General features: G+C 50.5%; 9 protein-coding genes across 9 annotated transcripts; 4 read left to right on the top strand and 5 right to left on the bottom strand.

The window, feature by feature from the left end:
* Positions 1 to 916: 916 nt before the first annotated feature.
* Positions 917 to 1,727, bottom strand: N7515_000279 (40S ribosomal protein uS15; the record flags this gene model as incomplete). Its single annotated transcript, XM_056661023.1, has 4 exons — positions 917 to 1,090; positions 1,160 to 1,206; positions 1,423 to 1,455; positions 1,526 to 1,727. 4 exons carry the CDS (start codon positions 1,725 to 1,727, stop codon positions 917 to 919), a joined length of 456 nt encoding a protein of 151 aa, XP_056526189.1.
* A 684-nt stretch (positions 1,728 to 2,411) lies between these two features.
* N7515_000278 (8-oxoguanine glycosylase OGG1) lies at positions 2,412 to 3,745 on the bottom strand (the record flags this gene model as incomplete). Its single annotated transcript, XM_056661022.1, has 3 exons — positions 2,412 to 2,818; positions 2,866 to 3,599; positions 3,651 to 3,745. 3 exons carry the CDS (start codon positions 3,743 to 3,745, stop codon positions 2,412 to 2,414), a joined length of 1,236 nt encoding a protein of 411 aa, XP_056526188.1.
* Positions 3,746 to 3,916: 171 nt separating this feature from the next.
* On the top strand, positions 3,917 to 5,794 carry N7515_000277 (splicing factor u2af large subunit; the record flags this gene model as incomplete). Its single annotated transcript, XM_056661021.1, has 4 exons — positions 3,917 to 3,944; positions 3,993 to 4,018; positions 4,072 to 4,675; positions 4,728 to 5,794. The coding sequence occupies 4 exons, from the start codon at positions 3,917 to 3,919 to the stop codon at positions 5,792 to 5,794; spliced, it is 1,725 nt and encodes a 574-aa protein (XP_056526187.1).
* Positions 5,795 to 6,568: 774 nt separating this feature from the next.
* aspB (septin AspB) lies at positions 6,569 to 8,137 on the bottom strand (the record flags this gene model as incomplete). Its single annotated transcript, XM_056661020.1, has 4 exons — positions 6,569 to 7,204; positions 7,257 to 7,723; positions 7,773 to 8,045; positions 8,134 to 8,137. The coding sequence occupies 4 exons, from the start codon at positions 8,135 to 8,137 to the stop codon at positions 6,569 to 6,571; spliced, it is 1,380 nt and encodes a 459-aa protein (XP_056526186.1).
* Positions 8,138 to 9,043: 906 nt separating this feature from the next.
* Positions 9,044 to 11,313, bottom strand: N7515_000275 (FACT complex subunit POB3; the record flags this gene model as incomplete). The annotated part of the gene is made up of 7 exons (XM_056661019.1): positions 9,044 to 9,310; positions 9,364 to 9,436; positions 9,489 to 9,722; positions 9,784 to 9,915; positions 9,967 to 10,718; positions 10,774 to 10,996; positions 11,282 to 11,313. 7 exons carry the CDS (start codon positions 11,311 to 11,313, stop codon positions 9,044 to 9,046), a joined length of 1,713 nt encoding a protein of 570 aa, XP_056526185.1.
* A 1,641-nt stretch (positions 11,314 to 12,954) lies between these two features.
* On the top strand, positions 12,955 to 16,557 carry N7515_000274 (uncharacterized protein; the record flags this gene model as incomplete). The annotated part of the gene is made up of 1 exon (XM_056661018.1): positions 12,955 to 16,557. One exon carries the CDS (start codon positions 12,955 to 12,957, stop codon positions 16,555 to 16,557), a length of 3,603 nt encoding a protein of 1,200 aa, XP_056526184.1.
* A 628-nt stretch (positions 16,558 to 17,185) lies between these two features.
* On the bottom strand, positions 17,186 to 18,845 carry N7515_000273 (putative serine/threonine-protein kinase; the record flags this gene model as incomplete). The annotated part of the gene is made up of 6 exons (XM_056661017.1): positions 17,186 to 17,367; positions 17,420 to 17,600; positions 17,758 to 18,107; positions 18,165 to 18,505; positions 18,583 to 18,679; positions 18,707 to 18,845. The coding sequence occupies 6 exons, from the start codon at positions 18,843 to 18,845 to the stop codon at positions 17,186 to 17,188; spliced, it is 1,290 nt and encodes a 429-aa protein (XP_056526183.1).
* Positions 18,846 to 19,774: 929 nt separating this feature from the next.
* On the top strand, positions 19,775 to 22,336 carry N7515_000272 (uncharacterized protein; the record flags this gene model as incomplete). The annotated part of the gene is made up of 6 exons (XM_056661016.1): positions 19,775 to 19,794; positions 19,843 to 19,871; positions 19,936 to 20,136; positions 20,207 to 20,744; positions 20,799 to 21,448; positions 21,507 to 22,336. The coding sequence occupies 6 exons, from the start codon at positions 19,775 to 19,777 to the stop codon at positions 22,334 to 22,336; spliced, it is 2,268 nt and encodes a 755-aa protein (XP_056526182.1).
* Positions 22,337 to 25,324: 2,988 nt separating this feature from the next.
* On the top strand, positions 25,325 to 27,031 carry gprM (the record flags this gene model as incomplete). The annotated part of the gene is made up of 3 exons (XM_056661015.1): positions 25,325 to 25,490; positions 25,554 to 25,708; positions 25,763 to 27,031. 3 exons carry the CDS (start codon positions 25,325 to 25,327, stop codon positions 27,029 to 27,031), a joined length of 1,590 nt encoding a protein of 529 aa, XP_056526181.1.
* Between the last annotated feature and the right edge of the window lie 50 nt (positions 27,032 to 27,081).

Below are 27,081 nucleotides of genomic sequence, written 5' to 3'. Positions count from 1 at the left end.
ATCACCGCCGCCTCAGGCATAGGTCAACCCAGAACCTATATTGTTTGTCAGGATGGCGTTGCCAGATTTGGTCCCATCTACCGACATCCTGCTCCGATCATGTCGAGATTCTTTGAGCTCTGTGCAAATGGACTCTCGCTGCGGTCTGGCAGTGTCTGCGATGAATTAATCTGGCAAAGACATCATTCTGACCAACACGATCTACCTGCCAGATTTCAACATCAACCTGCTCTCGCAATCCAGCCTCGCAGATAAAGGGATATCTGCTGAGTATGCGAAGCAAGGACCCAATTTTGTGCAATCGTGAGGGCAGCATCTGTCAGACTCGGATATCCTGTGGAGGAAAGAGTCCTGAGTCTGCAACAAGTGACAAGACACACACTTAATGGTAATCGACAAAGAAGAGAGAAAATCGGGGGAATGCTGAAGTTCTGCTACAGAGGAAGAAGATGTGAGATGAAAGAGATTGATTCAGCTGGAAAATAGATGGTAGAGACTGTCTATTTATGTTCAGGGCGGGGTCATGCAAGGATGGTCCGACATGTCACATCGGATGCATGATCGAATGGGAACTAAGATGGAGAGAGCCTAGAGGTAGGTTAAACGAGAGAGATGTCCGATCAATGTCACAACAAAGGCGGTAAAAGCCTACCAGTCAATCATCGGAGCACTGAACTACGCTGGGAGCCTGGGACAGTGTCGAGACCTGACCTTGCTCACTGAGTATGCTATCTCAGTCTAACAAACGACATAGCACACGACAAGTCTACGACCAAACAATCTAGAGCATCATGAACATGGTATCAAATAATCGTAATCCTTTTTTTGTATCTAGCAGAAGATAAACCCCCAGATACGACGATCACGACGATCCGATTGGTTTCCTCCGTCAACCACACGTCCTCCCGAAAAACGCTTATGCGACAAGGGTGGAGGCAGTGGCGCTCTCGTAGCGCCAGGTGGGGGGCAGGACACCGACGGTCTTGTAGTAGCGGGACAGACGGTGAATGCGGGACTCGATCAGAATGAGGCGGAACTTGGAGTCCTTGTCCTTGCGGTTACGCTCAAGGTGCTTGCGGACAGCGACGGCCTGCATAATGTATCGTTAGCTCAATCTGCAACGGGGAAATCGAGAAAGGGAGAAAAAAAGATTTTTTACCTTCTTGATCAGGAAGTAAAGGTCCTCGGGGAGTTCGGGAGCGAGGCCTGTATTCCAATATCTCTCTGTCAGTCTAGATGTTCTGAAACCAAGCAGAGGCTTAATTGCTGGTGCATTTCTGCGACCAGTTGTCGGGGAGAGAGTCGGACAATTGCGCTTCCAAACTGAACGGTTCTTTTACCGAACCAGCACAAGTCTTTCCACGCTATTGTTCGCTCTTTTTCACCCGACGGAAGAAATTATGCGGGCGGAGGGAGTCGTACCGCTGGACTTCAAGATACGGAGGATCTTGTTACCTGCGCAAAAAAATGTCAGCATATTTCGATTCCTCGAATTTTTCATGTCGCATTTTCCAGAATTCCATACCAGTAACAATCTTGACCTGGGCAACACCGTGGGAGTCACGGAGGACAACACCGATCTGGGAAGGAGTGGCACCCTTCTTGGCCAGCTTGCAGATGTGGTCAACAACCTGGTCGGGGGTGGTCTTGAGCCACGCAGGAGGAGCGCGAGAGTAGGGGAGCGCGGAGGCGGCAATGCCCTTGCCCTTGCTGTGAAGACGACCCATTTTGATTTGGTGATGTGTCCGGAGGAAATCTGGTCGGTTGTCGGCGTGGATGAAAGATCGAAATTCAATGGAAGTGTGGACGGGAAGGATGGGGTCTGTGTGGGGTCACGTGATGAACTTCGCTTATTTCTTTTCTTTGGGAAAACTTCACTTCCATTCCTTTTTATTTCCCTTCCAACTTCAACAACCAACGATCTTGATTCCGCACTCACGTTGGCTGGAATTAATGTTTTCGGGTTCAACTTGAGGGCAAGATCATCTTTACGTCGACTCAACTCCGTGCCCTAGTCACCGTCTATCAGGTCAGTACTATCTCTCTTTGCTCGACATTCGTTTTTCCCCTTTCGACATGATGATACAACGCATTTGTTTATACTTTATTTTCTGGTACCTCTTATGTCAGAGTAGGTGTTTTCGGACACTTGCTCGATGATCTACCTGGACTTCTGATCACTTTATTCCCACTTCAAGACTTGTGTTATGAGTTGCTCGACCGTTATACTGACTACGGTTATAGACATCGATCGTTATATAGCAAGATTACTGAATACAAACATGTTACAATTGGACCTGAATCGCACAATAGTACCGCCCAGTTTTGAGGGCATATCACTTTGTTCCTTCGTACTGTACAGATATCTCCATGCGATATGCCAGTCGCAACATAGTCATATATCTAAAGGCTCAGCGTCGTAGTCGCTTGGACATTCTCCGTGTCTCTGTTGTTTGAGCCACAGGAACAATTTCTTCCTTTCGTCTCTTGCCGTTGATTTTCTTGACATCGTCCATGTCCTCAATCTTAACCTTGTCCTCAAGATCCTCGGGTATTTTCAAAGCCACACCAGTTGTCACTTTCGTCTCAATCTTGATAGCAGACTCTTCATCCTTGACTTTCACGTCAACTTTCTTAGTCGCCGCAAGCTTGTCTGCAAAGGTACGCAGGTCCGCCGTGAAGAGCACGCTATGAGCCCATCCAGCCTCCTTACCCCAAAGCTTGCGGAAGTGATTCGCAACAGCGTCATAAGTAGTCTTGTTCAAATTCTTGTTGGAGGTTTTTCCAAATCGATAGTCTCGCTGCGCAATCTGCCACACTGTGAACAGTTAGAGATAGACCGCCGACCCAATGTAGAAAACTCACCATGTGTATCCACCGGCACAGACTCTCCCCAACCTAACCCCATTAGACAAACACAGTCTGATACCTTTGGCCCCACCCCCTGCAGCTCGAGGAGCTTTTCATGAGCTTCGCGGTATCCATCCCGACCCTCCGGTTTCATCTCACCGGTAGGTTTCGGATTCACGCCAAATGGCGGACACTCGGGGTTGCTCAGAGCATCTAGCCAGCTCTTCTCTCGGTTGGATACCATGACTGCTGTTTGATATATGTACTTGGCCCGGTAGCCAAATCCTAAATTGCGAAGATTGCCCTCCACGTCCTTGGTAGCCAAGGCATCCGGGGGAGGGAAATCATGGTATGCACGGCCATCGATTGTTGCTACTGGCTTTCCATAATGTATGCATAGTTTCTCGACCATCTGTGAGATCCGTGCAATGTTGTTGTTGCTGCTGCAGATGAATGATACCAGTGCCTCCCAGGCATCTTGGCGGAGAATGCGGATTCCGGTAAACTGCGCAGCCTTTTTCTTGAAATTGGGGTCTTGTGAAGACCATTGTGCATATAATTCGGTCAAATTGGGTGTCAGGTTGAAGTAATGTTTGATAATGCGGACGAAATGGTCATTGGAGGTTTGTGTGGATGTATCCGAAGCAGACACAGATCGGTAGTATAGGTAGTTCGAGTCTTGCTTCAGTGATAGGAGATTGCCATAAAGGACACATCGCCATTCTTCACTCTCAGGGAGGTGCTGCCATCTAAGAAAGATCAGTCTGTCTGTCTTGCGATCTGAATCCCCGCCAACATACCTAAATGACTGGCCACATCTAAGGGTCGTGTTAATACAAAGCTCACCCAGACTTATAGGGAGCTTCTGCCACTCCGATAAAGCACTGGAAATCATTTTCAATAGCAAAGAGAAGCAATTGAAACTGAAACAGCCGGAGTCGATATCTCCTTATTTTGCCGGCTTTGAAAGTGAGAGTTGGGCGGTGATCGATGCCACCGCCTGCAGCTCCGGGTCAAGTTTTCCCCTTCACTGGCTACGAAGCTTCATTTTCCATCCAAGCTCAACATGAACGGTGATACGTACACATCCAGGGGTAAGAGTTCCTGCCAGCGCTCTTCATTTACATGCTAATTCTCTTTAGACTCGGGACGATCCCGCGATTACTTCGTAAGTTACCAGCTCAAGCCTGATCGCAACCTGGCCACTAACCCTAAATTTAGCGCGACGAGCGACGAGACCGCGACCGAGGCGACAGACCCGAACGAGCCGAACGTGGATCGGACCGTGGAGCTGAACGGGGCGACCGTCCTGACCGTGGAGAGAGACGCCGCTCCCGCTCACCTCACCATGGATCCCGAGGCGACTCCCGTCGTGAGCGCGAGGTGAACTCCTACTCCAGCAGCCGTGACTACCGTGCCCGCGAGCGCGAAGACCGCTACTCCGGCGGCCGCCGTGACGATCGAGAGTGGGACCGCGGCAACCGTGCGGAACGGGGTGATCGTGCCGAGCGTGGTGGTGACCGTGGTGACCGTGGTGACCGCCGACGACGCGATGTAGAGGACAGACCCCGTCGTGACTTGTTTGATGACCGACGGGGTGGTCGTGGTGGTGGTGATCGGGGCGACCGGGCTGATCGTGGTGACCGAGACCGCGAGAGACGAGAGCGAGAGCGCAAGCGCAGCGCTACGCCCCCGCGGCGCAAGGAACCCACTCCCGATCTCACAGATGTGCCTTCTGTGTTGACACGCAAACGCCGCTTGACGCAATGGGATATCAAGCCTCCTGGTTACGAGAATGTCACGGCTGAACAAGCAAAGATCTCAGGTATGTATTTCGAAGATTATGAGTTAAGGCACATTATCTAACCATTGTCCAGGGATGTTCCCTCTTCCCGGAGCTCCTCGTCAGCAGCCGATGGATCCAAGCCGCATGAAGGACTTCCTGAACCCGCCCACTGGTGATAGCGAAAACGCCGCTCTTAAGCCTTCGAACTCCCGCCAGGCAAAGCGCCTGTTCGCTTACAACCTCCCTCCCGGTGTCTCGAGCGAGACCGTCATCGCTTTCTTCAACCTCCAGCTGAACGGTCTCAATGTTGTGCGCAGCGCCGACCCTTGCATCTCAGCCCAGATCTCGCAGGATAAAACCTTCGCACTCCTGGAGTTCAAGGAGCCAAACGACGCCACAGTCGCATTGGCCTTCGACGGTATCAGCATGCCAGAGAGCGGAGAAAAGGGCCTCGAAGTCCGCCGACCAAAGGATTACATCGTCCCCAACGGCAGCGCAGACCAGCCAGCCCAGGAAGGCGTCGTGCTCAGCGAGGTGCCAGACTCACCTAACAAAATCTGCGTCTCCAACATCCCCACCTACATCCCCGAAGACCCCGTCACAATGCTCCTCAAGTCCTTCGGCGAACTCAAATCATTCGTCCTAGTCAAAGACGCATCTACAGAAGAGTCTCGCGGAATCGCTTTCTGCGAATACGCCGACCCCGCCGCAACACCCATCGCCGTCGAAGGTCTAAACGGCATGGAACTCGGCGATCGCCACCTCAAAGTCGTCCGCGCCAGCATCGGTATTACCCAAGCTTCCGGTCTGGACATGGGCGTCAACGCTATGCAAATGTTCGCCAAAACCACTTCCCAGGATCTCGAAACTACCCCGGTTCTCCAGCTCCTCAACATGGTCACACTGGACGAACTCCTCAGTGATGAGGATTACGAGGAAATCCTCGAAGATGTCAGCGAGGAGTGTGCTAAGTTCGGTAACTTGCTTGGTATTAAGATCCCTCGTCGTGGTCACGGTGCTGGGAAAATTTACATTAAGTATGATACGGCTGAGGCGGCTACTAATGCTCTCAAGGCGTTGGCTGGTCGTAAGTTCTCGGATCGGACGGTTGTTGCTTCGTACTTTGGTGTTGAGAATTTCGATACTGAGGCTTGGTGAGCATATAGTTAATTTGCTGCTTCCTTTTTATGTTTATTTCCTTTGATGCAGGCGTGTTTCTTCTACTTTCTTTTTCTTTATGGGACCAGTCGCTTTTGAAGCAGGTCTCTTGAATGTGTATCATAGCAAAAATGCTCACATCATACTCGGGCCATCCAGTCTTGTCTTTACAGACCGGGAGTAAATCTTAGGGCTGCTTAGGAACTGCGTTGTAATGTTGGTAGTTCGGTGTACTGCAGATATCTCTATGGATCGTAGGGTTGCTACATGTACTTGGTCAGTCCATGCTATACTGTGTAGGTTATAACTGATGCGACTACTGATCAAGTGCCACTACTCCCCTATATAGGGTATTTATATATTATCTACTCCGTACTGCCTACGAAAGTACATCAACATAAAGCTGAAGCGCTGAATTGACTAACACATGGACAGGCGGCGAACAACCAAAAGTCCCAAAAATAAGGAGAAAAAAAGAACGAAATGAGCGGGTAATAGGGCACACAAGAAAGCGGCAAGACAAGATATGGCGTAGCAAAAAGTACATCACAAGAAGTGAAAGGTCCCAGGCTGACTGCAGGATCGTATTATCAATCAATCGGTAAGAAAAACCATTTTTCGGTGCGTGGGCCCCATCCGGTGAGAAAGCAGTTGCGTTATGGGACGGTAAGGGAGTGTGGGAGTGACAAGTGTAAGGAAAATATGAGAACGAGAGTTGGCGACAAAATATGCCGGAAAGTATAGGCAGAGGCAAAAAAGCAATGGACATGGACATTAGCGAAGCGAGAAACCCTTTCGCTTGCCCTTCTCTTCGATGGGACGGCCGGTCTCGAGGCGGCCCTTTTTCTCCTCGAGTTCGGCGCGCTGGCGATCTAGTTGATCCTTCATCTCGCGATGTCTGGCGTAGAGTTCGTCTTCGCTCTGCTTAAGCTTGCTCTCTTTTTCGGCGACCTTCTGCTGGAAGACCATCTTCATTTCGGCTTCCATCTTGGCCAGCTTCTGCTCGTGGAGAGCGCGCTCCTCCTCCTGCTTGACGGCAGGGTTGACCTCCTTGAAGACGCTGGGGTCCTGAGCAACACCCATCAGGGTGAGCTTGTCGGAACGGTAGTTCTCGTACAAGAAGTTGTTGGTGTGCTCCTTGAGCTCCTCCATGTGGGTGCGGATCAACATCTGGCGCAGCTTGACAAAGTCGCAGTGCTCTTCGTTGTCGACCTCAATGATACCCCAGGGGTAGCTACGGCCGCGGACGCGACGACCGTCAGCAGTGGTGACCTCGGAGTTGGCACCGACAACGGCGAAAGGAACCTTGGACATAATCTCCTGGTTCTCGGCAATGGTCTCCTCGTCGTCAAGCTCGTAGCGGGGCCCCTCGAAGATCTGGATGGAGTGGGCTTCGATATCGGCAAGAATCTAGGGAAGTCAGCAAGTAATTCAAAGTCTATCACACGGTATAGAAACATACACGCTGCTTGAACAGGGCAACCTCCTCGTCAGTCAAGGTATCAGCCTTGGCAATAACGGGGATCAGGTTGACCTTGGTGTGCAGGCGGCGCATCACCTCAATATCCAGGGGCTTCAGGGAGTGGCCGGTGGGCTGGATGAAGTAGACACAGGCATGAATGCGGTTATCGACAATGTTGCTGCGGTTGACCTTGTTCTCGGCCTCGAGGTATGTGTCGTAGCGCTGCTCAATGTTCTCGACAATTGGGCGCCAGGAGTCATCGTTGTTGACAAAGTCACCGAATCCGGGGGTATCAATCACGCTCAGACGGAGACGGACGCCGTTCTCCTCAATATCGGCACTGGTCGACTGGATAGAGACGGTCTTGGGGATGATGTCGGCGTTGGGACCGGTTCGCTCCTTGGGCGGGTAAAGGGAGGTGTTGAACAGGGTGTTCACGAGAGTGGACTTTCCGAGACCAGATTCACCTGATAAATATGAGTATCGTTTGTTGGATATCTCCGTGTGACGACTTACCGACAACCATAACATTGAAGTTGAAGCCCTTGCGGACACTCTTGCGGTGCCACTGGTTGGGCAGGTTGGCGAAGCCGACGTAGCCAGTCAACTTGCGGCGGACGACGTTCTTCATGTCGGTGGCAGCCTGAGCCGCGGCCTTGGGGTCGCGGGAAGTGACGGTCTGGGCAATTCCGGAACCCATAGGGTTGCTGCGCTCGACGAAGGGCGATTCGGAGTTCGGGGTGAGAGAGTCCCGAGACGCGACGGGCGAGCTAGTCGCAGGGGAGGAAGCTTTGAACAGAAATTAGCTTCTGTGTTTGTATTTGTGGAGCAATGTTGATATTCCGAGATTGTATCTCCTATTTCACGGGGAGCTTACACATTGCGAAAGTTGGAAGGGTTCAGATACTGTAAACTGCGAATTAAGACCCTCTAGACGATGAATGCTGTCAGCCGTGTATTCTAATCTTCAGTGGGGTCGAATTGTCGCGATAGGAGCAAAAAAAAAATGTCGGGGGAGAGGAGAATGTACCTGGAAATGTAAGTCAGGTGGAAAAGGGGGGGGGGGGAGTCAAATAAGCAGAAGCGAGGGACCAGAAGAAGAAGATGAAATCAACACAAAAGGGAGAAATGAAAAGAGAGAATTGGAAGAGATGAAGAGAAGGAGGTTGGCTGCCAGTCTGGGAAAGAAAGGGGGGGAAGAAGAGAGAGGTGACGGGGGCCCAGCTATTCTGGAGTTGGTTTGGATCGACCCGCGTCGAACACCTCTTAAGTACTGTGTACTCCGTACTATGAAAGTCATATCTATCATATTCCTATATTTCGCTTATTCTCTTATTCTCTTGCTCTCTTCTTTTCGTCTGTTACTGCTATTCTGCTCTACCCCATGACGCGCGAATTCCACTTGGGGGGTTTCAGCTTGTTTTTTGCATACTTCGCAATAGAAAGCAATTCTATTCTATAGTATAAAAGTATATATCCAGCGAGCTGAGAATGAACCAGCATATAAGTCTTAGCTATATAGGCAATAGACAGGCAACTTATGTGTCAGTGACTCCCAAGTACTCCGTAGTTGCCAGATGTTCGGTTCTCCTGAGATCAGGAGATCAGGGGTTACTTACCCCCAGAATAACGGGCCAATCACCGTTCACGTGAGCTCCACTATCAGGTACATCATGACATGTAGCTACGAAGTACAAGTAGGTAACTATGTTGTTGGTATATGATAGAGCTCTTTCAATAATACATTAGAAAAGATAAAGAGATATTCCTAGCTATACACTTAATACTTATTTGCTCGTCTTGCTCTTCTTCGCTGGACGCTCATCCTCCTTATCGCCCTCCGCATCCGATGCGTCGGCCATTTCCTCATCGCTGTCACCACTGCTCTCGTGATCTGAGTCAAACTCCTCGGCCACATCGGATTCCGAAGAACCGGCAAAGTCTTCATCAACAGACGACTCATCTTCATCGGCAGACCCACGATCAGGTCGTGCCTCGTCGTCACTGGAGCCCATAGCATCATTGTCAAGAGCGGCAGCAATAAGTCCAGCAGCCTAGGAAAAACGATGAGCATCGGTGTAAGCAACACTGAAGAAAGATTACATACCTCTTCGGCCATCTCGTTCTTGAATCGAATGCTCTTAGACTTGAAGAAGTCTTCGAGGGATTTTTGCTCCTCACTGCTCACGTTAGAAAATGTACTCAGGGAACGAACGGCGTATAAGAACCCACCGGTTGATGTTGCTGAATTGGTGCTCTCCCAAGCCACCTTTCAGGCTGACAGTGATATCAAAGGTTCGGCTGGCAGATACGGCGCCTCCGACACGGGACATAGTGACGATCGCAATGTTCTCCATTTGGATGTAGGTCGCGGGTTTAGGCACAAACATAAGGCTCTTGTCCAAGAAGTACAAAAGACCCTCGTTGGCCTTGATGGAGCACTTGACGCCATGATGGCCGTGGTGGCTAAGAGCAAATTAGCAATGCGTATCTCAAATGCTGCCATGATATGCTGGTAGCGACTGACCTGACGAAGTCCTTGGAAGGCATAATGACTTTCTTCCCCGACAGGCCACGGAAAACCTTGGTCACCACTTGGTGAATTGGCTCGTCGTACCGCGCGTTCAACTTATCCTTGTACTGGCTCTCCAAGATTTCACTAAAGTTCTGTTAGCATGCAAAGTTGACAAACAGAAGCAAAGAGACTGACGGTGTCATGTTCAACTCAAGGCTAATCTCCTCGTCCAGCTTCAACTGCATGACCAGGAAAGGATAACGTGTTTGGCCCTGTCGCAGGGGCGGATCAAGACCGAGCACAATAAGTGTGTGGGTATCGTCATTCTTGGGGAGAAGGAAGAATTTCTTAATGGCCTGGTACTGAATCTTGTAGTCGTATGTTTTTCCGCGCAACCGGAAGGACGATTCGTACATGTCGATGTCGAAGCGACCTCTGGGCGTGAGGTGCAGAACATCCAAGAAAGTAGCAAAGGTATCACCGGCGACGTCTCCAATCTCGGCCTTGTCCATAAGGGTCTCGTAGAAAAGGTTGGCCGCGTTCTGTTCCTCGGCATCTTCCTCGTTCTCTTCTTCGTCGCCTTCGGCGCCCTCCGCTTTCTCCTTCTTCAGGGCCGTCCCGGGAATGTAGAATCGCATCTCGACTAGCTCGTCTGGGCCTGCTGCAGCCTTGCGGCCGCGGTTCTTTGTGCTTCCGGGCTTCACAGCGACATCCTTTGCGTCGGCGGGGAGGGCGAATTCAACGGCGACCTCATTTCTTCCAGCGAGGTTGGTGTTTGAGATTTCGGAATAAGGGACTTCGAAGGCGGGTCGATTTTGGACGTTGAAGGCGAGCTCTGCCTTTGTGAATTCTGCTTTTCCCCAGTTCCATCCTCGCAGAGCGTGCTCGCGGGTCTCCACGTTAATTCCGTACCAGATCTTGAAGGCCTTGCTTAGTCGCTCAAAGTCCTTTTTGGTGGTTAGTCGGCAAGTCAATGGTCACAGCATGGTCGAAGGGGCATACCTCCTGATCAAATCCATCCAGCTGGATCACTCCAGATGATCGCGACAGAATCTTCAGCTCAAAGCCTTTGGCAGCGCGACTCCACTGGGCCGCGCCGATGTTACTGCTGTCAAGTGTGAAGGTATCACCGCCGCCAGATGGACGCCAGCCCAGACCACTCTCAGCCAGCTTGCATTTTCCAGGCTGTTTTGAGAGGTCTAGGTAAATGTTGTCGAAGCTCTCCCTGTACGATGGTCAGTTCTGGACAGGAGATCCTTGCAAAGAATCTTACATGACGGAGGTTGAAGATCTAAATCGAGACAGATGAGAGTATGCAGAGATCGGATATTCAATATGCCTGGGGAAGATATGAGAAAGGTGGGTGCGAGATGAGGATGAGCTGAGTTGAAAGCCTTAAGATTTCGGTTTCTGGAGTTCGCGTTGCGGCGCGCCGCAGGGAGGCCACTTTCGCTAGAAAGGGCTTAGCGTTGCTGCCTGAGGCCACGAAGAGTCTGCATCTATCAACCACCGTCTCTTCTCTTCCATCTTCGCTCTTTTCATGTTGTATGTCAGTCCATTGTGATCCTCTAGGGCTTAACTTGAGATTGAAGTCAGGCTCTTCACACTTGTTGGACTAGAAACACTGTGATTATAGAGTGAAGTGCCTAAGAGATGTTGGGGAATATCGCTGGTGCTTGGATGTAGTATGCCCACCTGAAGAAAGACGCCTACATAGTCGCTGTGTACCTATGTAGCCCTACAATCAAGCTTGGGAGTCGACTCTAGATTCCATGGAGGTGACGTCCAGATCTCAACCATTAGATAATGACCTTATCAATTGTCACAAAGTTGTTTGTTTAGATATTGGCTGCATCTGAGACAACTTGCAGGCCTTGCAGATATGTCAGACCAGATGAAACAAGCGCAACATTTCCGCATTATATACACAGCAACATAGCATTATGAGGCATCACGAGCACGAACATGGTCTCCCTTGGACGAGTTATTGTACCTTACACTATGTTTTGTGCAAAAGTGCAGCACTGAAGAGGTGATGTATGAAGCAAGTCTGCAAAAAAACCAGACATTTAACCCCATTGGAGTACTTAGTTAACTATGTGCGACATCTAATGCATAACTAGAGAAATGCTAGAAACGGCCTACTTCGTAGGCAATTCTATATTTACGACGCGGTACTTAAGCGAAATGGATCGCGGGGCTCTGGACCTTCATGCTGCCACAGCTCCACTCAGCGATTTAGCTCGACGTTGGGTTACGATCGATAAATTACGGTGTATTTGCAGCTGTCAAATACTTATAACTACATAGTTAGAGGCAGATGAACGGACATGACTAATGGAGCTCATCATGAGTAACTAACTAGAGTGGAAGAGAATAATAAACAAAAAAAGTACGTACAAGCATAACTAAATGACCCTACGCAGTAACTACACAGTCAAATAAGACTGGGATATGACTTCACAGGGGACAAGGGCAGTGCTAATCTCCTGTTTTGGTCAATACCGGGCAAATTAGTGTTAGGAGAGTAGATCATCATTCTACCGAGTCGCCCTTGTCCTAGTCAAATTATCGAGATCAGGCTTATATCGCAAATATGAGCTAGTTGGATGGGACAAACAACTCAGCATCCTTGATCAATATTGACTAATTATTGCTTCTTTCTCAACGTCTTCTACATGTTGACAGGGATATCCAGACCTTCGATATCAGTCCTACGGTCCGGAGGTCCCCACTCTTCAGACGGGAAGCCGGTGCCCCGTCATTATCATTGGTTGGCTGTGCATCAGCTAGTGCATTAGCGTGGGGCCTTTGTATTTTCAAGTTGAGGAGTTCTGTATATTTGCGTATTTGTCGTAACGCCATTTCAAGCAAAAACGAAACTGGGTCTTCCCCTGGCTTCTCTCTCAAGGCTTCATCTTCATATCCAGCCATTCGTTGATTTCTCAAATGCAGTGAGACTTCGGTCTCTAGCATCATTCATTCATTTACATTCTTTCGTTGCTAAAATCGCTTTTTTTCTACGCCCACATTCTTTACACGTTCTTTGCTCTTCCACGCGTTGCGGCCTGACGGCCTCCTGAATCCCTTAGACAGCATAACCCTGTCTAGCTTTCCCACACTCGCTTCAGCCAATTCAACTGGCAAACGACACTTTTCTTGCCAGTCGTCGCTCCCACGACAATGAGGTTGTCTTCATTGCTTGGGCCCGCGACGGCCGGCTGGCCTTCGCTTCTTGCTCTCTTACCGACTCTCCACGCCCTGTCATTCGAGTCAGTCTCTGTTCCGGAACTGGATCTGACCTCGCTGGGACGGGTTTCAATCACTGGTGATTTCGACGGCGTCTCTCTTTACCAGTACAAGGGACAGACCGAATCAATTTCCACAAATGGCACTCAAGCTCTCTTAACCCCGCTCCCGAACGGCATCCTGACCAACCTTTCGTCCTCCGATGCGCAAATAATGGCAATGTGCCCCTTTACCAAAAAAGATGGAACTTTTGCAGGGATATTTGTCGGTGGCAACTTCACCAGCCTGGGTGGAGTCGATTCGCCAGGTGCTGCTCTGTTTAACCCGAATACCAGAAAGGTTACTCCCTTGCCAGGCCTTTCGGGCACGGTAGCAGCCGTGTCTTGCGATGGGGAGAATGATCGTGTCTATGTTGGAGGGAAATTCTCATACGATAACACGACGAATGCTGTTGCCTGGACGCCTGGCGAGGGTTGGAAGGAACTGCCGTTCAATGGCTTGAATGGCCCAGTCAGCTCGATCTTGAAGGCCGACAATGGCCATATCATCTTCGGAGGATCCTTCGATGCCCTGGGAAACAAGGCCAGCTCGAAAAACGAGAGACAAGTCCTTAACCTTCAAAATGCGACCGTCACGTCCGATGCAGACAGCCCTCTGGATGGTTACTCTGACCCTCGTAACATCATCTGTTCAACAAGCGGAGAGGCTGCCCAAGGAAGCACCTACCTTCTTCATGACTATGCGCCGGGATTTTGGAGAGCAGACCTCGGATTTGACTTCTTCCCGACCAAAATTCGTCTTTACAACACTCATTTGGATGGACGCGGCACTAAGGCCTTTTTGCTCCGAGCACTCCCTGATAACGGTATCATGAATCTAACTTACACCGACGAGTCAGGCAAGAAGGCCAGTTGTGAGCAGCACTGCCCGCTTTCTAGCGATCCCAGTGAGAAGTACCGGGAATTCACCATGGTCAATCCCGTCGGTATGCGGGGACTTCAGATCGAAATCCTTGATTGGTACGGACAAGGAGCTGGCTTGAATGGCATTGAGATCTTCCAGGATCAAATCTTGACATACGCTATCGATCAATACAATGAACCGACTTGCGCCGGCATCGAATACCCCGCCAAGTCATCACACACCGGCCCATGGACCATCGAGGACGGCTATATCTCTGCAAAGGTGACTGACTCCGATGCCTCAACCACAGCCGTGACTTTCGAACCGGATCTCAAGAAATCTGGCATCTACAATATCAAAGTATACACGCCCGGCTGCGTCCAGGATAACACTTGTGACTCACGGGGCACTGTCAATGTCACGGCCATCCTTTCGAATGACTCTGACGCTGAGCACTCTGTTTCGTCACTTGTCGCCCAAACCAATAACGATGATAAGTATGATACAGTTTATACTGGTTACATTGACGCCAACAGTGACTCCTTCCGACCCCAGGTTACTCTGCGTGCCAAGGACGGTCAAGGAGATCTCACCATTGTGGCCTCGCGTGTCCGCTTTCAATTGCTGTCTAGCACTGGTGGTCTCAATGGACTCTTCGACTATGATCCAACTTCCGCCTCTAAGACCACGGATCTCACAAAGTCCGACATCAACAAAGCGGGGACTTCATTGAATCACAATGCCACAATCTCCACAATGAAGGAGCATGATGATGTGATCTATGTTGCGGGCAATTTCTCCCATCACGAGATTCACAACATTGCGTCGATTAAGGAGGGCGATGTCACAGCAATGCCCGGCTCTGGCTTGAACTCTCCAGTTTTGGCAATGGCCATCCTTGACGATGTCCTGTACGTTGGAGGTCATTTCACCGACACATCTGATGGAGGTGCGGATGGTCTCGAACATGTTGCAGCATACTCACTTTCTTCCAAGAAGTGGTCGACCCTGGGGGCAGGACTTAACGGTCCTGTCAACTCAATCTGGCCCATGGAACTAAACGTATCATCTGCTATCAACGAGACCATCGTCGCAGTGAGCGGAGACTTTGATCAGATCGTTGCATCCGACGGGAAACCAGCAGTATCTGTTGCTGGTTTTGCCATCTGGGTCCCCTCCCACGAGGACTGGCTCCAGAAGCTCAATATCACACAGATGCAGTTTGGTGGTCAGCTGTCGACCGTGGCTTCGCACAACAACACACTCATAATGGCCGGTAACCTTGCCACCAATGGTATCACCGCGGGTGGTGCGGTTTCCCTAATAGACGCCGATGATCTGCAACTCATTCCTCTGTCAATGAAGGTCAACCACAAGAACCCGAGCACCGGCCTACTCACCGGTGCCTACGATACTGAATCGGACCGTAACCTCACTATCTACGGTGGTCACTTCGCAGCCGTTGGCAGCAATGGATCGATGATTACGAATATTGCTATCCTAAACGGTACCGACGAGACCATCTCAGGTCTGCCGCAAGGTGTTGACAGTAACGCAACAATTGTGTCAATGCTCGTACACAACGACACCCTCTACGCCGGTGGTAACATCACCGGCACAATTGGCCATGCGACACTGGGTGGCCTGATAGTCTTTGACCTGAACGAGAATGAGTTCTCAAAGTCCCAACCGAAATTTTCTGGCCCAGACGTTGCAGTCAATGCTATCGTCAATCGACCGGGCTCATCTGATGTCTACTTCGGAGGAAACTTTGAGGGTGTCGGACAGTTCCCGTGTCAAACTGTTTGTTACATGGATTCCACCACCGGCGACTGGACTCGGCCCGGCACGTCCCTAAGTGGCACCGTCATCGAACTCAAATGGACGAGTCAACACCGATTGATGGCTATTGGTGACCTCCAGATCGGTGGCAAGCAGGCTTCGATTGCCACCTACAGTGTGAAATCGGACAAATGGACCGCTTTCTCAGGCGCATCCCAGTCGGACATCCCCGGAAATGTCACTGCGTTCACTCCCGCTAGTGAAGACACTTCGAAGTTCTGGCTCGCAGGTACCGCCGCCAATGGCTCGGCCTTCTTCATGAGCTACGATGGCTCCAACTTCGAATCGCCTGCAAATCTATTCTCCGAGGGCACGGTCATTCGTGGCCTAGAAGTTCTTCCTGTTCGCCAGGATCATGACGAGGCCGATTTGTTGCGTAACGACCAGACTTTGTTGATCTTGGGTTCCCTTGTGATCCCTGAGTTTGGGCACGCATCTGCGGCGCTCTACAACGGAACTGATGTCACACCCTTCATCCTTTCCCAGCACGCCAATGGCCAACCAGGCAGCATGTCAATGTTCATCTCCGAGAACAAGAACACCTACACCAAAAAGACAAAACATCACTCCAATGGCATCGCAGTCTTGGTAGCCTTCTGCTGTGCTCTTGGCTCCGTCTTCCTCATTGTCCTCGCAGGTGTCATCCTGAATAAGGTGCAACGCCGCCGCCAGGGCTATGCAGCGGCTCCCCAAACATTTGGCACTGACCGACCCTCCGACATGCAGCGCCTGCCTCCCGAGTACCTGTTCAACTCCTTGGGCCAGACCAACCCCACTGCCCCTGCCATTTAATGCCCCCTTTTGCTCCAAAACACTTCACACCTCTGACTTGCTTCGAGGCTGGCGTTTTCGTTTTGTTTTTTTTATTGAAGGCAACGTTGCTATACCCAGCTGTCTAATGTTTGTTGTTTCGTCCCTATTTCTCGCGCCGGCCATATCGCGATTTACTTTCTTCATATTCTGTTTCCTTTGGCCCCTGGCACATGTGGCCGATACAATCTCCGAAATCTCCCATGTTAATATGTTTGTGTGTTGTGTATCATATGCTTTTCAGCGATCTCTTTGTTGAGTGGAATCGTGTGGGAGGTTGGAGACGAGTAGATAGCCACGCTTTGTTCGTGGGAACGACATTAATACAATACCCTTTGCTGATGGAAGGCTCGTATATGTAAGTACACTGTACAACGAAACTCTGCATACATGTAGACCTCTACTCCTTAAATTGTCGACACCTCAACATGATGCTCACGAGCAGACGAATATTCAACTGATAACTGCTCAACGAACACTGTAGTAACCTTCACCGTATGTACATACGTCCTGGCATATTCTGGTCCGCAAGCTGAACCTTGGGCGATTAACCGGAGGCTTCCGACATCTCCGGGCGTGATTAATTATTCAAATAGAACTACCCAGTTACTCAACCTCCAAGTTTGAGGAACCGATGATCCATCAGTTCACGAGCTGTCTTCCTCTCCTCCGGGAGCCAAGTGAGCATTTGCCGAACAAAGGATAAAAATGCCTCTTTATCTTCCCGTTGGAGGAATGGGATTGTATTCTCTAAGCTTCGAGACGGAATCAACTCGTTATGGCGGAATTCACCTAGGCTAGTCAGCACACCAGGTATCGACATATGTAATAGTTGGTCAACCACCTTCTGCATCAAAGAAAGGACCACCAAAGAATTCCTGAGCATTATTGCACAGTTTGCCAGAGTCGTTCACAACAGGCTGAGGCCAGTTCTGGTCCGACATAGTCTTTGATCTCGCGAGCAATGCCTTGGGGGGGGGGGGGGGGGGGGGGCAAGTAGAGCAATCATGTCCGCGAGGTGTGACCTTGCCTCGTATTTGCCGTCTGCATCATATACCTGTTTGAATAACTCCTGGCTTCCAAGGATATTCCACAACTTGCCGAACGGGATAGTTAACATTAAGGCCAAGCCAAACGAGCGGTTAAACCAACAGGGAAGTGTATAGTCGCAGGGTATCTTACCAAAACACCGAAGTTCCAAATATCCGCCTTGAAATCCCAACCGCAACCAAGGATCACCTCTGGAGCACGGTAGAAGTCTGGTTGGATGGGATAAATGCCAAGTTGCTTTCCTACCACTCCATCTCGAGAATCCGGCTTGTCAAGTCTTGTTGCGAGTCCGAAATCTGCTATTTTGGGAACCAGATTCTTGATATCTCGCCCGTCAAGAGCACCGAAGTCATTATGGCAGCGGTAGATAGTCCGACCACCCTTGCCGTCAATCTTGCATTGCATTTTTTGTTGCCGTTTTATGAAGTTGGTAAGAATGCTTTCGTTTTCGAAGCTCATGAGGATATTACTCAGCTTCAAGTCTGGATGTTGGATTAGAAAATAATATTTCGAGCAGGGGAGCGTTGCGAAAAGCTTACCACTGTGGACAACTTTGCACTCTGAGTGAAGATAATCAAGACCAGAAAGGAGGAAGTAGATATAGGCCTTCGCAATGAGCAAGGGAATCCTGCGATCAACAAAACGCCTCTGTAGAATCCAGATAGGCTCTCTCATCGGTTCGTACACAAGACATATATGCCTCCCGTCAGGGCCAGTTACTTCGACATCATCCAGACATGTACGTAGAATCACGCGGCCCCGGTGTCCTGGATTTTGCTGCGCGATATGGCTTTCAATTTCCTTTTCATGCCGAGCATCATCGGCACTGTTACTGTTAATTATTTTGAGAGCCACTGTTCGCTCATGTTGCCATTTAAATCTTGATTGGGTGGGCCATGGTCAGTTTCTCTGTAGTCAAACAAAGCATGAAAGCACATTTACAACGGGGATAGCTACCTTGAAATGTCTCTGGCGAGCCATACAGTAGATTGTGATCCCCATCCGATTTTGACGAGTAGCTGAAACCTCTCTGCCAGTACTTCCCCAGGATTTGCTGGGTAAAAACTCGCCTAATTATAACTTGGACAGAGCTCCTCGTCAACAAGTTCCTGCTGGGGAATTGGAGGCTCCGCGGTAGGCGGCACCTGCCAGAGCGACTTTTTGGCAAAGGTCAACATAGTACGTCGCGAAGTCGAGGTCAGCCGCCGAAGAGGCAACATTACTCCATCCGAGCGTTATCGGAAAGCTCTGGGGGCAGCCCTCATAAAAGCGGCGGTACCCGAATCGGGCAACTGGGCGAAAGGCGCAGAAAAACAGTTCAATAATGGACTTTCCAACCCCCAACCCGCCCTCTAACATACCACATTGAAATTCATTTCATTCCGCATCTCCACCCCTGGACTCTTGTGTAATCAGGCCGGATATCTTATATTCGCCGTTGAATAACTTGAATTCCAATCCACCGTCGGTCCAAACTGACTTTCATGTCCGACTTCGAGTTCGGCTCTCCTGCCATTTCCCTGCCACTCAGATCTGCACGTAATCGATCCCGGCTTGCTCCTGCTACGCTCTGTGCCACTCACTGCTTGATCACTGCGCACGCACAGATCGCTCCGAATGCTCCCGGATTGCCCTGGGCCCCTCCCAGAGCGATCCCAGACTAGCTCCTCCGCATGGTGATGGCCACTTCACGTGACCAAACTAGGGTCCTTAAACCGTGACAGGCCAAGACATGTTGATCTAGATCTATGTACGAATGGATTTTCTCTCTCTCTCTCTCTCTCTCTAGATCTATGTATCAGGTACAAATCAACAATTTCCTGAGGGCCTCCTAATGGCAAGTGCTGGCGGATTTAGCCAGCTTATTCAACGCTGCCTTAGTTCAACATGTGATGAGTGCTTCCACGAAGCTAGTGGGAAATTTTGGCTATTAATATTATAGTCGATATAATTTTCCAATCATAAGCGATATTTTGTACTGCTGCGTACGCACAGCCACAGCCCTCGCCCGATTTAGGCTGTGTGGGGGCCACCGGGTCACCTGTTCTCTCTCCCCGCAAGTCGATCTCCAGGTTTTTATCTTTCCCCAACCTCAACCACCGACCCTGCTTCGGATGTTGCTTTCGCATCCATTGCATGCCATTTCGGTATGCGGTCACGAACCGGCTGGTAAGTATATGCCATGATGTTGATGTGGCTTATGCTAACATCTCCCAGCTTAACGTGTCGAACACGAAAGCTTAAATGTACGGACCCATCCGTGCTCTCGATCTCTCGTCTTCCCTCAAGCAAGGACTGAATAATCTATAGGCGACGAAGAAAAACCCGAATGTTCACAGTGTCGCAAGGGTGGCCGAGAATGTCGTCCGAGCGAGGGGGTCGTCTTTCGCCATCAGCAGAACGCGTCGATGAATCGGACCTCCCCAGATGGTCGCGGTAGTCTCAACGGGTTCTATTCATATAAGAACACTTTCGACAAGGATTCCGTGTGGCTGGATGTTCCTAAACATGGTACGGCACCACTCTGGGGACATATTGTTTGTGTCTGGGGTTTTGTTTGGACGGTAGCTCATATTTGCAGTGGTTTTTGTTGACAATTCCGACCCGTACGCCGATGATCTCGAGGCCTCGCTGGCTGAACCCGGCAGTGCAGCGCAAGCACACTCAAACAACAATCGATGGGGCAGAAGCGGCTCTCGAACGAGCGATGCTGAAACGCAAGGATTGGAAGCCTTGTCGGCGGTCGCAACGCGTGATCGCTTCTCATACTCTCCCCTAGATCCTTCGGTCTCCGACTCTCCCTCCTATACCTCTCCGAACAGACAGCGAAATGCCGCTCTTCCCCCGCCTTCGCCTTCCATGTCGCTGTCGTCCACCAGCAACAATAACAATATTAATTTCCTCCTCAACCCTTCACATACGATGTCTCCGAATATCGATCCCAGCATGCAACTTTCTGACCGAGGTACGGCGCTGCCAACGAGACCCGCAGCTGCACAGAGAAGCTTGAGCCATATGAGCCACATAAGCCCCATCAACCATGCACAAGACGACAATGCAGAGGCCGACTTCGAGGTCGCTTTCCTGTTGCGTCATTATTCAGAGGGCCCGGGTCTGTGGTATGCTTTCCATCGTCCGCTGATATGAATCATGAGTAACGAAGATATTTGCAGGATGGATCTCTTCGACCTAGGGACATACTTCGCCTCATACGTCCCAGTACGAGCAAGAAGTAATCCACTCTTAAAATTCGCTGCGTGCGCATATGCTGCCAAGCAGCTGGGCAGAGTAAAAGGTGCTAAAGCACCAATGGGCGGAGTATGCTCACAACAAGCCGCCATGGAAATATGGCCTGATAAGGACCCCGACTTCTCATGGTACGGGGCAAAGTATTATGAAAAGGCAATCCAGCTGTTGATGAAGGAACTGCAGCCAGATGCAGAGGGTCCGCCTCCATTGAGTACGCCAGAAGCATTTGGTCAATGGCAGGCTGCCGAGCTGTCTGCAGATACCGATAATCCACGTAAGCGTCGGAGACGGGTCTCTGCTAGTCGGCTGTCGTATGGCGTTCATTCGGACGAGGTGCTCGCGGCGACGGCTATCTTGTCCGTGTATGAGTTCCTTGACGCCGCGGGCCCTGCGTGGAACCGTCATTTGAGTGGCGTGAAATCGCTGCTCGACGTTGCCGAAGTGGGCATGATGCCTCTTGAGCAGCGTCCGTCTCCGGGGGAGAACTCATATCAGACTTCCAAGAAGTCGGGACTGTCGAAGGCACGTAGAGCGACATTCTGGAACTTTGCGCGCCAGGATTATCTGGCTGCCTGTGAGTACTGTCTCGATGAACAAAACTTTCCTTGGAACTCTGCTGACAGAAACACAAGTCATCAATGAATGCCACACAAGACTGAACACAGATGACACAGTCCTCTGGACCGAAGCCGGTCTACTTATCGACAGCGCGGGCTATATCCGCCCGAGCAACACAGGCGCAGCAGGATACCCCGAAGACGAAGACGTAATGAAAGAAGACCTCATCAGCAACGGGCTAGTCTGGATCTTGTCCAAGATAGTCAACTTCGTAAGCTCCGGCGACAACATGCAGTTATCAGATAACCGCTCCGTCCCCGGACCGCTAGGCGTTTCGCAACAAGCCCTGCTGGAGCGGTGGCACAGGCTCGAGTCCGAGCTCGACGTATGGTACAACGGTGTCCCAGAGACCTTCCGCCCTTGCGCACGAGTAGATGCTTTCAAGACAAAGCACCACCGTCCAGTCAACGAAATCGAAGACATCTCCACCCTCCAGGAAATCTGGTACAGTCTGCCGATGTGCGCATCGGCCATGCAGCACTACCACATGGCGCGCATCTTGCTGCTGATCAACAAACCGCATGAGTCAACCAGTGGTCGGAGCACCATCGCCCTCCGGCTCCAGTCTTACCGCTCCATCGAGGCGGAGATTGCCTTTCATAGTCGCGAAATCGTCGGCATTGGGCTCTCTCGTCCGGATGGAAGTGTCAGGATCAACTCTCTGCAGCCGCTCTTTGTTAGTGGGCAGTGTTTGACCGACCCGCGCGAGCGTCGCACTACAGTGCGTCTGCTGAGGAGTATTGAGTCGGACTTGGGCTGGGCCACTGAGTATCGTGTGCAGCAGTTGCTGAAGGAGTGGGCGTGGGATGAGAGATTGACGCGATCGCCTGAAGTTGGGTCCTGAGGTTCGAGTGCCGCAGCGCAGCTCGGGGACATAGCTTGGGGGTTCAGCTGAGACTTTCTCCCAGGGCTACTTTTGATTTTGGGAAGACGTCATTCAAGGGAAAGAATATAGTCTTGCACCTGGAACGGTGCACGCTCTCTCACCAAACCACCCCATATCAAGTGGGATAAGAGAATCCCACCGAAATGAGGGGTGAAACAACCTTGACACATGTGACGTCTCACATGGCTTCAATGCTCAATGCCCGAGACAGGAGTAATGAGTGTGATACCTTCGGTGTAGCATATAGTGTACCGACTAGGTAGTAATTCCAATGGGCAAACACCAAGTATATAAAATAAAGAGAAAAAAGAAGAACAAAGCAAAACTTCAAGTAGCAAGCAAAAGATTCAATCTAAAACCTTTCCCCATTTATTTCTGCAGTGGGTTCGGTTCAGTTGCCTTTGCATATCTGCAGTCTCTCTCAAGGTCATAGCTCGATCAATTGACAGGTACTTGCTGTACTCTAGTAGTTATGATATGACTCGTTGGATCAGTAGCTCACTACTAACTGTAGCCAGTGCTTTAACAAACAGTACACAATCTGCCCGGTCAGACCAATACAGCGTGGTAGACCATCTACACACATACAAATCCAACCTCTTCACACAATCCCGAAATCCCCACATGCAGCAGAACAACCCACAATACTGCAGATTTGCCACTGCAGGTTTTCCGTCGCATGTTGTCACCGAGTCCACTCGTCCCCACTGATTTACCCTCGCGGGTAGGCAACTTATCCGAACCCAGGGTTCCACGCTTAGATCGTGGTAGATCTGCTAATTCTTGGTTACTTTCATCGTTCCGGTGATGTGTGTTGTTCTGAACTTATGTTGTATGTTGCATGTTGTGCTGCTGTGGAGATCGTTCTGGAATGGGGGGAAGTTCGGCTATGGATGGGATTTGTGTTGTGGGAGGTTGAGGGTACTGTGGGATGAAGGATTTTATGTACGGAGTAGTTATTGTGTAGTCCTCGGTTTTACCTAGAAAAGCTGTCAAAGAGGCGCGTTATATTGTAAGTTGCATTTGATTATGGTGTGAGGTTATTAGTATCGTCGGAAATCTCAGGCGTGGCTAGTCCCGAGAGCGCTGATCTTCGTGGATGTCAATCTTTGTATGTGCGCAAAATGGTTTGGTCTGAAGATCTTATATGAAAGGTGCAGGGTCGTGGGTTGTAAGGTATCTGTGCCTTTCAGCTTACCCACACAAGCTGAAAGGCACAGCCTCACAGGTATATGACAGGTTTGACATCTGGGCTCCAGTGTATCTGTATTTGTACCGAGGCGAGACATCACACATAGAATAAGTCTGAGTACATGTAGAGAGGCGAGTGAATGGAAGACAGGGAGCCACTGGTGAGTCTGGGACTGTGATTAGATCTGGGATTGGTGTTTTACTGCGTACACAGTATAGCCCAGCACTGGACAATCTTGATAGAGGACGAATGTCTAGTTTAGCTGGTCAGTATGGTCTTGGAAGGCTTGTGGCTGGCGCTAAATGCCAGAATCTATAGCGTGTAGTAGTCCTAGGTAGTATGATCCATGATATCCTATCACGACATTATTCCCGCTAGAGGAATACGAGACAGATCTTCGGACAGGAAATACATCAGGTGATATCCAACATAAGGTCCAGAAACAACAGTGATAGGACAGCGACACAGCGCCCATAAGTACAAATATTCTCCAACTGCGCTCCTTTTCACCTTTGATCGCCGTGATAGATCGCATAGCAGCATATTTCAATGCTAATCGGTCATCCAGCCATCCGATTGGACTTAAGTAAGACGAATGCCGGCAGCGATCACAGCGAGAGACAAGTCATTGGTGGTGATTGGACGGTCTACCGCGCTTCCTCGGAAAAACAGAGGTGACACTGGCCACTCTACGCACGATGCCCAGCATTCGCACACAGAATTTTTGCCCTCCAGGCACCGTGGTAAGAGCACGAGGCAATAGGAAGGTGTCTTTGATCAATGTGTCCTTGGCGACTTCAGCATTGACTCAGTTGGGGATGTTCTAAGTCCCCGAATGCACCTGTCAGCCGGCAATTTAATTTAGTCCCAGCCTTGGGTCTTGTAAAGAGCTGAAATCAAATGGAATCGTTGAACTCTTCAGTTTCTTTGAGGATTTTAAATCGAGTTAATGGACATTAACATTGTGTTCTTTGTCTACACGTGGGCCGACAGGTACCAAGACACTAGGCTTAAGCCAAGTAAGTAGAGTCCGAGGCTGAGCGATGATTGAGATAGCATCTGTATTATGTTGTATTACAATGAATTATTAGGAAATTGTCAAGTGGTACATAGACTATTACTGCGTACATGGGACGCTAACCCGTCGCCCGCGTCCCCATACCTAGAGATCTCGTCCAATTCCCCTGGTGCAGTGGTGGCGTTGAGCGTTGACCAGGGATTTCCCTGCCGTTGAGCTTTATTCATGAGATATGATGATTGTACAATGGTTGAAGGGTCACATTCTTTAGATCGACCCGTTCCGTGGCAAATCTTAGAGCTGTCCCACGTTCTACACGTTCCTTGGTTGACAGTTCCCTTTTTATCCAGTACATCCAGCCTCCAATTCTAATTGGCCAGAAAATCATATCCCCTGCATTCGCTTCCAGACTTCCCGCGTATTTTACCCCGCTAAACGAAGATGTTTCCGTTACCAAGCATGAATTGAGTTCTCGAGGACCGTGTGCCATGACCAGGGCTTGCGGTGCCTGCAGTGCCATGCGGTCGTGTGCCGTGGTAAGGACGGAGGACCTTCCAGACTCTGTGAAATTCAAAATCGGATCCACCCGATATACAAGTATACCCCCATCTGCCCACATCGGGCCATCTCCTCTCTATTTCTTATTTTGGTCTTCCATATACTCCGTACGGGGTCTTTTATATACCCTCGCGCGGGCGCGTTAGAGATTCGCGCAGGATATGCGTCTCTCGTCAACATGGACGCCCTAAATGGTCTCTGTCCATCTCCCTTCTTGCAGGAAACGCTGTTCCCCGCCGCCGGGGGATTTATCGATGGCCGCTATTGCCAGCAAGTCCCGTTGGGCAACAGCACCGTTTCTTGTTGTTTGCCATGTCCTCTAGCGGAGTGGAGATATGAAATGGGTTCGTTTGAGCGTTGCTGTCTGTGTCGGGTCTACAGAGACTAACCGTGGGCTTTCCATATAGAATTGCAGGATAAGATCGGCGTTGCAAGCTGGATCAGTGTCGCTATACTGCCTCTGTGTATCTTTTTGTTAATCTCCTACGCCGTACTGCCTGTCAAATGGACCCATCGTCATTACTTGAGCATCTGCTTTACATTGGGCATCTGTTGCATGCAGGTGAGTGAACATATGGACTATGCCCTTGAAGTGCTATGGCTCACCATCATCTAGCTCGCCTTCATCATTCCCCTCGGGGCCAAACCAGACCAATGCCACAATGCAATCACCCCCAATGACATGCGCTCCGATCTCTCCTGCGCCTTCTCCGGATCTCTCTTATTGTTCGGCGGTTGGCTGGTAGTCATATGGAGTTTCATCCGCACGTTGGCATTCCACCTCCAAGTATGCTGGGAAGTCGTCCTAGGCCCCAAGTTCATGTGGGCTGCGTTTGCCTGCGGATTAGGTATCCCTGCAGCTGGACTGACAGTAATGCTGATCTTGACCGGCGTCTCATTCCGATTCGGTAATATCTGCCATATCAATGTCACCAACGGACTATACGACTACTGGATCCCACTGATGATATTCTCCGCTGCCGCCCTCTTCCTCCAACTCTCGACAATGGGCTACTGCACCCACATCTATCTTCGCTCCCTCTTCGACAAATCTTCCTCAACCACAGGCAGTTCCGGCCCCGCCACTCTCCCATCCTACACGAATAGCGTCCGCACCGTGACAGCCCGACAGGCCTACCGACGAGTGCGTCGCATCCTACAACTCCAATGGCGCGGAATCGCCCTCGTCCTGATCATCATCGCCAACGTCATCTTCTTCGCAGTGGTCTTCATCAACCTCGACAACGCAGTCGCCCTTACACCAGAAAACGCCAAAACCGCAGGCCCCTGGCTGGAATGCCTCGGACTGACCGGTGGCGACAGGAAGCGCTGCCACCCGTACGCAGCGGCCATCGGCCCGAATGAAGGAACTCTCCTCGCAGTCGTCCTCCTGCTCTCGCTCGTCGGCTTCTGGAACTTCATCCTCTTCGCCCGCCGATCCATGTTCGTCGGCTGGATCGAAATGATCTTTGGACCGAGACGCGGCCACGAATTCGTGTCTGTAGATGCGAACAGCCGCTTCGCTGACAACAAGGGCTTCGAAATGCTGACTACGACGTCCATGAAATCGCCTGAGACATACATGCGGTCGCCATCCCCGTCGCGCATGGATGGATTCGGCCACGGCATCAACTCCGTTACAGCCCCCAGCCCGACTTTCGACCGCAGTGTGAATGCACGGGAGGCTCGCTATGTTCGCCCGTCCATGAGCTTCTCTGGGCCTAGAGTGCCTACTTCGGTACATAATTCCCGCGAGTGGGACCCGCAGTCTACTTTTGCTCCGGGGTACGGGAGAGAGTCGCCGGCATATGGACGACAATCTCCAGGGTACGGACGACAATCTCCCGGGTATGGGCGACAGCCTCCAGGGTACGGGAGAGACTGAGAATAATACGCCATTTATTTAATTTTCTTATATCTCATACATTTTTGTTT

Source organism: Penicillium bovifimosum (genome assembly GCF_028826915.1).
Source record: "Penicillium bovifimosum strain IBT 22155 chromosome Unknown utg000001l_segment0_segment0, whole genome shotgun sequence".
NCBI lineage: Eukaryota > Fungi > Ascomycota > Eurotiomycetes > Eurotiales > Aspergillaceae > Penicillium > Penicillium bovifimosum.
Note: the sequence above shows the minus strand (reverse complement) of the source record. Positions and strands in the feature narration are given on the sequence as shown.